This window comes from Camellia sinensis, chromosome 1, assembly GCF_055761805.1.
Source record: "Camellia sinensis isolate YWXY chromosome 1, ASM5576180v1, whole genome shotgun sequence".
Lineage (NCBI taxonomy): Eukaryota > Viridiplantae > Streptophyta > Magnoliopsida > Ericales > Theaceae > Camellia > Camellia sinensis.
The window spans coordinates 103,411,474-103,424,504 of record NC_138961.1 but is presented as its reverse complement, the minus strand read 5'-3'; the positions used below and the strand labels follow the sequence as shown (position 1 = coordinate 103,424,504).

Below are 13,031 nucleotides of genomic sequence, written 5' to 3'. Positions count from 1 at the left end.
TGAAATGGCAGGGTGTTTACTCGGTATGCATCATTTCAGATGGTGAAATGCTTTTGAATCAGCTCATTGCATTGCCTTCATTTCCCAATTGAGGCAGGGATAGATAAATGTATCTACTGACATAGTTTGCCTTGTTTATGAAACAATAAGGTGTTTACTTGGCATGCAATTTGTACAGGTGCCGAGTTATTATTATACAGTTAATGAAATTATGATTCTAAATTTTCATTATGTCAATTTTTTACGATTGAAATGGCGAGTATTTCAATATGGAGCATTCATTCATAAACATATTTTCTGCTAAAAAGAAAGTTTTCATTGATAAACTGACTTGTTACAAGTTTAGGTCATTTTATACATGAAGACGGCCATAGCACATTTTAAAATAAATAAATAAATAAATAAAAAGAACAAAAAACAAGAAAACAAGAAAACAAGAAACAAAAACTATTGGTTGTATCATATCGGCTTCAGATTTTGTGACAACAAAACCCATTCGTGCATTATGTATATCTAATTGTTCATGCATTCATGTCTTATGTTATGTGCTTGTGTGATTTAGGACTTACTAGCGTTAGAATGAGAAGAAGGAGTTTGGAAGGTTATGTAAGAATTGTTTTGTTATGTGTTTTAAGTTAAGGGATAATTTAGAGCTTAATTTGATAACCATAGGGTATGCCTATACCTTAAGTGAGGAGCTTAAAGATCTTAGTCTAATAACCTTGACCATTTCATGCTATTTGTTAATTTGGTAATTAGGGTTAGTGTTAATTAAGTATGTTTAGGGAACCTTAAGTAGGACTAAGAATAAACTTGATTAATTAGTTCTAACCTAGATTAATCAAACTAAGTAAGCAAGCTTAGCTAACTAATGATGTTGTACCATTGCCCAACCACACACAATAGAATCTCACGACCTAAGTCAAACAAAAGGAAGAACCTGCTGGGAGAATCAAGAGCAATCGGGAGAAAGAAGAAAAAAGGGAAGAACAAGGGAAAAAGAAGAGAAAATGAAGGAAAATTCAAAAGAGCCAAAGATTCAAGCCTAGAAATCCTAAGAAAATCACTGCTAGGTAAGAAAGTCAATCCTCTTCCATAATCTCATCAAAACCTAGCTAAAAAATTGATTAGGAATAAGTTTTGGAAGATTGAAATGAGAAGAAAATAGAAAAGTTCAGAAACTAGAAGACATCTTGAAGAATTGATAGAAAAATCATGTTTTGAATTAGTTTTATGTAAGATTTGAGCAAGACAATTGTTATGTTTTGAACCTACACCATTTATTTGTAATTAGGAAGCCTTAGAACACATTTTTGAAGGATTGGAAGCCATGAACAAAAGAAAACATTCAAAAGATTTAGAACTTGAATTTAATCTATCTTTTACTTGTTTAATCGTCAAATTAATGAATAATCATAAGTTTTTATTAGTTTTTCATCATATATATATGTATATTAGGATGCTATAGAACAAGTTTTGGGATTTGAAAGCTTGGAAAATGAGGTTGGCTACCCTAGAACTGCGAAGAATAGTCCACTCCGCGATTGTGTTATTCTCTTACACGTGCAGTCAGAAGCACTGCATATGTGGAAATGGACCTCACATGTGCGGCCAACCAACCCAAAAAATGTTTTGAGACTGCATAAATTGCATGCACATCCTGCATGTGTGGCCAGGGTTCTGTACATGTGAATCTCAGGGGAGGAGCCCATTTATTTTTCTTTTCGTTTTTTTCAACCCTCAGGCCTCCTTACATGCATTTTGAACCTATTTGTAAATCGAATACACTTACAAACCAATCTAAATTCAGCTAGAATAAGAAAAAAAAGAAACTAAAGTTAAGTTTAGAAACCAACTTGTTATGTTAATGCTTAGGAAGTTCAATGTCTTGCTCTTTTTTGTAGGCCATGTCTTGAAGAAGTGTTGTGACACCCGACACTTCATGCATATGCATATCATGTCATTCATGAGTGTTAATCTCATGTTAAGTATTATTGCTTGAACTAGAACCTGGAAGGAGTATAGGAAAAAGGAGAAGTTAGTTTCGAAACCTAAATTAGAAAATATTGCTTGTTTTATGCTTTAAGTTATGGTATGGTTTAGATTAGGATTTAAGAACCATAGGATATCCCTATGCCTTCATTAAGAAGCTTAGAGGCTTTAGTCTAATGAACTTGTTCATTTCATACTATTTGATGTTTTGCTAATTAGGATTAATTAAGTTAAGATTAGATTAATCTTGGATTAATTAATACAAACCCTGATTAACTAAGTTAAATAAGCTAGATTTGCTAAACCAAGAAAGCAAGCACCACCTTACCATTTTTTCCCTAGCTACACCAAATAAAACCATTGTTCATCAAAACCAAATAAAAGGAAAATTTGTTGGAGAAACTTAGAAGAAGCTAGAGAAAAGGAGAAGGAAAAGAAAGAAGAATGAAAAAGAGAACAAGGAAGAACTTGAAGGAGATTAATCAAAACTCAATTGTTAATCAATCTAAGGTAGGATTTCTTCCCATAATCTTGTAATAGACCTCCCTAGCATCAAGAATCAAGAAGAAACTATAATCAAAATGAGTTAGAAATGAAGAAATTGGAAGAAATAGAAGAGAAGTTGAGCTAGGAAAGGAAATATGCTAGGAAGCTTGGGAAATTACTCTTTTGATTGAAGTTTTGATGTATTTGGTATATGAAGATATTGACCCTCAGATATTCTTGTGATTTCCAAGGGTTTTTAACATTAAATCCATGTTTTGAATGAGGGAAAAGAAAAGTTTTGAAAAGATTTGGAAAAGATTCAATTCTTGGAGTTCTTGATAGATTTCAAAAATTCAATCAATGATTCTTGAAATAGGTAAAGTTTTGATTTGAAAAATGTTTATATGTTCATGTTTCCTATAAATTTTGCATATTTTTGGGTGTTTTAGCTTGAACCCTACATGTGACAACCCTGTTATGGGTTATACTATTTATCCTTCATTATACTTGTGATTATGTGCTTAATATGATTTTGGGTGCTACTTATGTGATTATATGTGTTTTTGAATTCATATTTGTCCACCATAAGAAAATCTGTTTTGTATTCTGTCATAAACAAAAATTGAGGGAGTGGCAACATAAACCAAAATTGATTGTACCATTGTGATTTGCATAATTTTTAGAATCTATGGTGTAATTTAATTAAAATTTGATTCAAATCAAATTAATTAGATTATTTCAATTAAAATAAGCCTTAGATTAATTAATTGTCACGACCCAAACTTGCCCCTAAAAGTTTAGGTCATAACCGGCCTACACTCTAACCTCAAAGACAAAATTTCAAAACTACTTATTCAAATATGGGGCTTTAAGCGTAAACAAATAAATAGCAGAACGTCCATTGAGCAGTGCGTATATGCCAGGATCATTAAACTACATATTCAAATGGTTCATATACACAATTCGTATATACAAGTATAAATCATATGCGCTAGTAATCCAAAGAAATTACACGTCCATAAGTGTTTAAGCAACAAGCTTCAAAAGACTAACAAATGTGGAGACAATTCCAATAGACGAAAGGCTCCATTTTGGAGGCTTAAGAAAATCGGTCCGTCAAAAGTTTCTTGTGGTTGAGCTAAGGTTGATCTCCAGATTGATCACCTACATACATATAAGACATGGAGTGAGCAAAGCTCAATGAGTAATAATAAAGTAAAGAGATCAAAGTGAATAATCTAGATTGAAAAGAAACATAACACAATACTCCTCCATAATTATGTCATCCACAACATTATTCATAATGGTTTTTACACAACAGCCTCGGACCCAATCTTATATCAAAACGGCCTCGGGCCCAATTATATATCAAAATAGCCTCAGACCCAATCATATATCAAAACGGCCTTAGGTCCGAACGTATCATATCGTGTCACTATATCTTATCATGGAGTAGATGGAACATCGACATGTCTCCACCTTTTCTTGGGCCCAATTCATGTATGTTTGGACCCAGGAGGTGACTCGTACGGACCCTAGAGATGACTCACACTGTAGCACTTAGTTCCGTACAACACTTTGTTCCATACCAAAATGATTAGGTTTTAAAGACCAAACAATTCATATCATGCCATAGCATAAATGGAACGGAGAAATAGAATGGCCTTGGGCCCACCATATCATATTATAAAAATTCACATTTCTTATTCATGACTCATTTTACTTTTCTTGTAAACTTGTGCATTTTAACAAAATACGATATTTAGAGAATCATATCACACAATAGATAATGAAAAACATATCTTTACTATACTATTACTCACAGTGGTTTAGGCGAGCAACGGTCGCTTCCTGCAAGTGACCTTGAGCTAAGCCTTTAATTAATCTATCAATTTCTTCGATTTCCAAGCTCTTCTCCTTTATCCCTCTCTTTTCTCTTCTTCATCTCTCTCTTAGATGGGTCTCCAGAATTCTCCACTCAACATATGAGAAGATATGAGTTAAAAAAGAACTTGTATGATGTATAACTAGAATACTTGCCAGCCAAATGAGCCTTAACGAATCAGACTAAATCAATTTTCTATTAAACTGCCCGAATGGCTCTAAAAATTCCCATGAGCATAATCATGTACTCAATTTCAGTTTCTGAACTCATTAAGGTTGTCAATTTTAGTTTCAAAGTGTTAGCTCTAGGAGTTTTAGCCAAATAAAGTTAATTAATTCATTACGAATCAAATTTTTACCAAACTTCATATTATATTCTAAAAATCATACTAATCATAATTGTCAAGTCAAATTCGGTTTATCGCGCCTCTAAGGCTTTCAATTTTCAGTCCAAAGGTTGTAATTTCAATAGATTTTCTTAGAATTGATAGATACAAGTTCAGAAATATGGAGTTCATACATTTAAACATGTAATTTCACATCAAGCACATAAGTACATGTATAATCACACATATAATTAGGAAATTAAAGTAGATGAAATAGTCGGGTTATTACATTAATCTAAGCCTTGATTAATTAGCTTAAGCTTGGATTAGTGAATCAAGTTAATGAAACCTATATATATGTTAATTAAGGGGCTTAACTCATATTTTTGAGCTCAAAATCTGCCAAGAGAGCTTTAGAGAGAGAGAAAACTTGATTGTAAAGAGAGAAAAGGCTTGGAAGCTTGGAATTGCTTAGCAGATTAAAGGACAGTGAAGATTAACTGAAGAATTGCTTAACATAAGTGTTGATCAAGACTCTAGGTAAGCTTTGGAACCTTAATTTATGAGCTTAAGTCAATAATTATGTGTATTCAGGAAGAATTGGTGACTTAGTGCAAGATATGAATTTAATATGAAGAATTTGGTATTAAATCACACATGCATGAATTTGGAGCTCGAGTGAACCCTGTTTTGAATTGCTCATGGCTTGAGCAACCCAAACTGACGCTCGAGCCTAAAATTCAAGCAACCAGTACTTTTGCACAGCTTTGCAGACCGCTCGAGCAACTAAATTTGCACTCGAGTGAAGGGCTCTATTTCAGGAACTTTTGAAAAGTGTTTTATGCTTCAATTTCCATTCTCTTTCATTTTTGAGCATTCTTAGGCACACATTGAGCATCCTAAATGAATTAAGAACATGAAAGAAGCCTAAGAGAATTAAGCAAACTAAAGAATGAGTTGAATTGTATTATGACTTAATGTGTTTTGAATTATGTAGGATCAATTGCAAGAACGAATCAAGCATCTGAACACTGTGAGTAACATCCAAGTAAAGATATTTTTGTGTATGTATTATTTTCTAAATGTTACCCATTTGGTATGTTTTTGAACTTATGAATTTGTACTATGAATAAGTATTCTATCTGTTTGATTCGTAATAGAATATGTAAAGTGATTGATGTATGAATATGACATTGGCCCAAGGCCATTTGGTATATTTGACAAGGATACAGATTGGGCCTAAGGCCGTTTGAAATGTTTAATAAGATAGACTAAAGGGCATCTTATATATGAATTGGATCGAAGGTCGTTTTGTTTGATTATTAAGTGGACTAAAGGTCGTTTTGAATAGGAATTGATTGGACCAAAGGTCATTTTGAATATGAATACGGATGTGATCATGATCATGAATATGAATATGCGCATAAATATGAATATAAGAATGTTGGGCCTAAGGTCGTTTTGCCCTTTGATAGGCCTTGAGCATAATAGGATGGACCTGAGGTCGTTTTGCTTTGATAATGACTTGTATGCATTACATATGAGTTTGGACTACTTATTTGAGGATCTCATTCATACAACCTCTTTACTCTGGTATTATTGACTGGGCATTAGCTCACTCTTTATTTATATGTATGTAGGTGAGTAGCGGGATGTCCAGACCCAGCCACAGTGATGTGTGAGAAAACCGAGTTTTGAGAAGTCAACCAAGGTCGCCTCATGCAAGAGGCTTAATTTTGCTTTGTTTTTCTTTTGTTTCTTTTGTGGTCATGTTAACCAAGTTTGTAAATAACCTTGGTTGTGGTTTAGACTACTTTTGAATGATCCTGGACTCATATATATGCATATAGATATTCTGAATGACTGTCTAGTGTGAGTTATTATAAAAGTGAACTTTTGTTATGCCATGTATGCACAACTCATTGGACAATCTTTGCAAGTTTTGCTTCCATATTTTGGCCTCCTATTCTTAAATATGATTTGAATTCTGTTTGAGGTCATAAGTAATCTCATGATTACTAACCAGTTATGATCGTATTCCATAGGGGTGGGTTAGGGTCATGATAGAGTGGTATCAGAACACGAGTAATACAACTCACATAGTTGTCCAGGTGAGTAATATAATGTCTAGAAGGGGCTTAAGCTGCATTCATGCAATAAATATATGCTTGAATGCATTAAGAATATGAATAGGTGATTTGAAATATGCTACTACGTGATATATGAATTGTTGCCTATTTGTATGTGCGTGCTCTTTCTGTACATGAATATTGAGTATACTTTCTGTATGAATTATAATGCAAGTCTCATCAAATATTGGTGAGAACAAGAGCCGATGAACTAGAAAAATCCTCCATTGCTTGATTAGACAGGATGGAGAGGATGATGTAGGACATGGTAGAAACACTGAGACAACAACAACAACGACAACGACAACAGCAGTGGCAACAACCGCCAACCCCACATTCGGTACAACCTATGCAAGATTTGCAATATGATGATCAAACAATAGCTTTCACCAAAGAGTTTAAGAAAATGAAACCACCACTATTTCACGGGGGAGTGGACCCGTTGAAGGCAGAAGCCTGGGTCCTTGGTATTAAAAAATTGTTTGAAGTGTTTCCATGCCTTGCAGCACAGAAAGTACAGTTGGCCACCTTTACACTAGAAGATGAAGCAAGAAGGTGGTGGATGTTGATTCGTGACGACAACAAGGGCATAGACTGGACATGGTTCCTTGAAGTCTTTTTTGATAAATACTTTCCGCAATGCACTCGTGATAGAAAAGTATCTGAATTTGAGTGGCTTAAACAAGGTAGTATAACTGTGGCAGAATACGAGGCAAAGTTTACAGAGTTCGCCAGATTCGCATCGCATATGGTTAACACCGACTATAACAAGGCAAGAAAATTTGAGAGCAGTCTCCGCAATGATATTCAAGAGAGAGCGAATGTTCTAAAACTGCCTACTTATGTTGATCTGTTAGACCGAGCTTTAATGTCAGAAACTAATATGGCCAATTAGAGTAAACCACCAACCGACTTAAAAAGTAAGAGACATGACTTCTTTTCAAATAAAGGATCATTGAGAAAGCAGAATACGGGATCCTCGAGCATTTCAGGCTCCACTAGAGATACAACACCAATATGCAGCCAGTGTGGTAAGAAAGGGTTTGTTACTGTATTTCAGGGGCTTGCATTAAAGGTGGTGAAATAGGACATATGGTAAGGGATTACACTCAAACTGAGCAACGAAGAAGTGGGAAATCAGTTGCTAGTTCGATTGGATCCATCCCAAAACCAGGGAATACCACAAGGCCTGTTGCTACCAAAGACACAATGAGACAAGGGAGAGTTTTTGCACTCGTCCCATGTGACACATGGAATACTGAAGCTATTGTCTCAGGTACTATCTCTATATGCAATCAATATGCTTTTGTGGTAATTGATTCTGGATCCATACATTCTTTTGTGTCCCAACGTTTGTATCTAGATTGAATAGACCTCTAGAATCATTGCCATATCTGTTATCTGTGTCTGCTCCATCTGGGGAATCTATGTTATGTACATTTGTGTATCGTATTCGTGATATGCGTATCGGCAATGCTATTATATATGTGGATTTGTCGCCCCTGGACATTAGACATTTTGATGTAATTCTAGGAATGGATTGGTTGTCTAAGTACTGTGCTACTATTGATTGTGAAACAAAACACGTTTTGTTTAGACCGCCAAGACACGATGAGTTTGTGTTTGTTGGTAATGGTGTAGTGCCTCTGCCTTACCCAATTTTAGCAATGAAAGCATGTAAATTGCTTAGGAAAGGATGTCAGGGTTACTTGTGTAGCATATTGATTGAACAATCTATGAATGTTGAATTAGAAAGTATTCCTGCTGTTATAGACTTTCTGGATGTATTGCCAGATGAATTGCCAGGGAAATAGAGTTTACCGTTGATATTGCACCAGGCACCCAACCTATCTAAAAAACTCCCTACAGAACGTCTATTGTTGAAATGAAAGAATTGAAATAAAAATTGCAAGACTTGCTTGACAAAGGGTTTATCCAACTGAGAACTTCACAATGGGGTGCACCAGTATTCTGTGTGAAAAAAAAAGGTGGGACCTTACATTTGTGTATTTACTACCAGGAGTTGAACAAAGTAATAATCAAGAATAAATATCTATTGCCCTGAATTGATGATTTATTTGACTAGTTGTAGGGTTTACAAATGTTTTCAAATATCGATTTGAGATCCGGATACCATCAGCTAAAGGTGAAAGTAGAAGATGTAGAGAAAACCGCATTTAGAACAAGGTATGGACATTATGAATTTTTGGTCATGCCATTTGGAGTGACTAATACACCTGCAGCATTTATGGATCTTATGAACCCAATTTTTAAATCCTATCTTGATGAGTTTGTTGTGGTTTTTATTGATGATATTCTGATATATTGAAAGAGTAGAATTGAACATGAACAACATCTGAGGACTGTCTTGCCAACACTTAGAGAGAATAAATTATTTGCTAAACTAAAGAAATGTGAATTTTGGTTAGATGAAGTTGTATATTTAGGCCATGTTATTAATAGAGATGGGATTTTGGTAGACCCACAGAAGATAGAGGCAATTGTGAATCAACCTACACCAACAAATGTAACGGAAGTCCACAATTTCATGAGTTTAGCTGGGTACTACAGAAGATTTGTGAAAGATTTTTCAAAAATAGCTATACCTCTTACCCAACTTATACGCAAAGAACAACCATTTAAATGGAATGATGAAAGGGAATCTGCCTTCCAAGAACTGAAAATGAGATTGACTACTATACCAGTGTTGACATTGCCCACTGGTACTGAAAATTTTGTGACTTATAGTGATGCTTCTTACAAAGGTCTGGGTTATGTGTTAATGAACAATGGGAGAGTAATTGCCTATGCCTTCAGATAGTTGAGATTGTATGAAAAGAACTACCCGATGCATGACCTAGAATTGGCCGCAATTGTGTTTGATTTAAAAATCTGGTAGCATTATCGGTATGGAATGAAATGTGAAGTTTACACAAATTACAAAATCCTAAAGTACTTCTTTACTCAAAAGTAGTTGAACTTGCGGCAGAGAAGATGACTTGAGCTGATAAAAGATTACGACCTCCAAACTCAGTATCACCTGGGGAAAGCCAATACAGTTGCTCATGCCTCAAACGAAAAATCAACAGGGAACTTGGCTTGCCTGCTGACTGAACAGAACGAAATCTTGCAAGACTTTGAGAAGTCCAAGATTGAAGTAACGTTACATTAGGAAAGTGGGTTGATAACTGCCATCGCAGCCCAACCGGTGATGATTGATGAAATCAAACTAAAACAAAGGGAGGATGAGTTCCTCAAGAAAGTAATTGATGAATTTGAATAGAATTCGAGACCGGGGTTTAATGTGGAGAATGAAGTATTGAAGTTCCAAAATAGATTATGTGTTTTGAACATCCCTGAGTTAAATAAGAGAAGTCTGGATGAAGCCCACAAGTTAGTGTTTGCAATGTATTCGGGCAACTACAAGATGTATCAGGATTTGAAACAAAGTTATTGGTGGTCTAATATGAAATGGGAAATTGTAGAATATGTGTCTAAATGTCTTCAATGCCAGCAAGTTAAAGCTGAACATCAGAAGTCGACAGGCCTACTTCAACCTCTCCCTATTTCAGAATGGAAATGGGAGCACATAACCATGAACTTTATTGTTAGACTACTTCGAACCCCGGGAGGTATGAATTCTATCTGGGTTATAGTTGATAGACTGACTAAATCTGCACATTTTCTTCCTGTAAGAACTACTTATGATGCTTATAGACTTGTCACTATATATGTTGATGAGATTGTCCGTTTACATGGTGTGCCGGTGTTTATCGTGTCGGATAAAGATCCGAAATTTGTGTCTAGATTCTGGAAATGCCTTCAAGTGGCGATGGGGACAGAACTTAGATTTAGTACTGCATTCCATCCGCAAACTAATGGACAATTAGAGCACCCATACAGACTCTTGAAAATATACTTTGAATGTGTGCCTTAGATTTTCAAGGGAGTTGGGAAGATTACTTACCATAGGTAGAGTTTCCATACAATAACAGCTTCCACTCCAGCATTGGCATGGCATCGTATGAAGCCTTATATGGAAGAAAATGTAGATCACCGGTTCGTTGGACAGAAGTCGGGGATAGAGTCTTGCTTGGACCTGAAATTGTGCAAATCACCATAAAAAAGATCAAAGTTATTTAGCAAAGGCTCAAGGCAGCACAAAGCAGACAAAAGATCTATGTGGATGTTAGAAGAAGGCCACTTAAATAAGAAGTTGGTGACCATGTATCCATCCGTGTAATTCCAATGAAGGGCCGGTTGAGATTTGGCAAGATGGATAAGTTATCACCTCGTTACATTGGGTCGTTTCAAATCCTAGAGAGGCTTCGTCCAGTTGCTTACAGAATTGCTTTGTTGTCGGGTATGTAACAAATGCATAATGTGTTCCACGTGTCAATGTTGAGAGGCTATGTCTGGGATTCGTTTCATGTAATAGACTACCACCGGATAGCTCTTGATAAAAATATGGAATAAAAAGAATGGCCAGAACGAATCATTGACTGACAAGTAAAGCAACTGAGAAACAAATCCATTCCAATGGTAAAACTGGAATGGAAAAAACATTATGGAAGGGATGCCACATGGGGAAAAGAAGAGCAGATATGACAACACTACCCATATTTGTTTCCAATGGAAGGTAACAAGAGTTTGGAGGACCGAATTGCCTAAAGGAGGAGGAGAATGTGATAGCCCATTTGTGTTATACTGTTTATCCTTCATTATGCTTGTGATTATGTGCTTAATAAGATTTTGGGTGCTACTTATGTGATTATATGCGTTTTTGAATTCATATTTGTCCATCGTAAGAAAATCTGTTATGTATTCTGTCATAAACTGAAATTAAGGGCGTAGAGACGATAGAAACCAAAATTGACTGTACCATTATGATTAGCATACTTTTTAGAGCCTACGGTGAAATTTGATTCAGATTAAATTAATTAGATTAATTCAATTAAAATAAGCCTTAGATTAATTGAACTAAGCCTTGATTAATTAGCTTAGCTTGGATTAGTGAATTAAGTTAATGAAGCCTATATATATGCTAATTACGGGGCTTAACTCATATTTTTGAGCTCAAAATCTGCCAAGAGAGAGAGAGAGTTTTAGAGAGAGAGAAAACTTGATTTTAGAGAGAGAAAAGGCTTGGAATTGCTTAGTAGATTAAAGGACAATGAAGATTAACTCAAGAATTTCTTAACACAAGTGTTGATCAAGACTCTAAGTAAGCTTTTGAACCTTAATTTATGAGCTTAAGTCAATAATTATGTGTATTCAAGAAGAATTGGGGGCTTAGTACAAGATATGAATTTAATATGAAGAATTTGGTATTAAATCACACATGCATGCATAATTTTGTTAACTCTTATGAATATAAGTATCGTTTATACCATTTGAGATGGAATTAGAGACTATATTTCACATGCTTGCATAATCCATGAAGTTATGGAACTTGATTGCTTGAGTTTTGAAGTTATCAAGTAGGATTTGAAATGATGTGGGACTTGCATGATGAATTCATGATGAATTGAACTTCAATCTTGTAGAATTGACTCATATGATTATGTTAGTAGTTGTATGGCTCAAATATAGGACATAATATGCAAGTTGTACCATTGAAAACCATATTTTGAAACCTAAACAGCATTCTGGAAAACCCAGAAATCGACTACATCGCTCGAGCGGTGAAGTTACTACTCGAGCATAAATTGAAGGCATCTAGTATTTTTGAAGACAATTGCACGGTGGCTCAAGTGGAAAAACTTGTGCTTGAGCGAACCCTGTTTTGAACTGCTCATGGCTCGAGTGACCCAAACTTGCGCTTGAGCCTAAAATTCAAGCAACCAGTACTTTTGCAGAGCTTTGCAGACCGCTTGAGCGACCAATGTTGTGCTCGAGCGAAGGGTTTTGTTTCAGGAACTATTGAAAAGTTGTTTTATGCTTCAATTTCCATTCTCTTTCATTTTAGAGCATTGTTAGGCATGCATTGAGCATCCTAAATGAATTAAAGAACACGTAAGAAGCCTAAGAGAAGTAAGCAAACTAAAAAACGGATTGAATTGTATTATGACCTAATGTGTTGTGAATTATGTAGGGTCAATTGCAAGGACGAATCAAGCATCTGAACACTGAGAGTAATATCTTAGTAAAGATATTTTTGTGTATGTATTATTTTCTAAATGTTACCTATGTGGTAAGTTTATGAACTTATGAA

The 13,031-nt window shown here is 35.2% G+C and overlaps 1 protein-coding gene across 1 annotated transcript; it reads left to right on the top strand.

Annotated features, from left to right (window-relative positions):
• Window positions 1-7,082: 7,082 nt before the first annotated feature.
• LOC114323991 (uncharacterized) lies at window positions 7,083-7,712 on the top strand. Its single transcript, XM_028271699.2, has one exon. The coding sequence runs from the start codon at window positions 7,083-7,085 to the stop codon at window positions 7,710-7,712; it is 630 nt and encodes a 209-aa protein (XP_028127500.2).
• Window positions 7,713-13,031: the final 5,319 nt, after the last annotated feature.

Excerpts from the sequence above, each read along its gene's own strand:
- LOC114323991 (XM_028271699.2), top strand. The coding sequence starts at position 7,083 with ATGGTAGAAACACTGAGACAACAACAACAACGACAACGACAACAGCAG.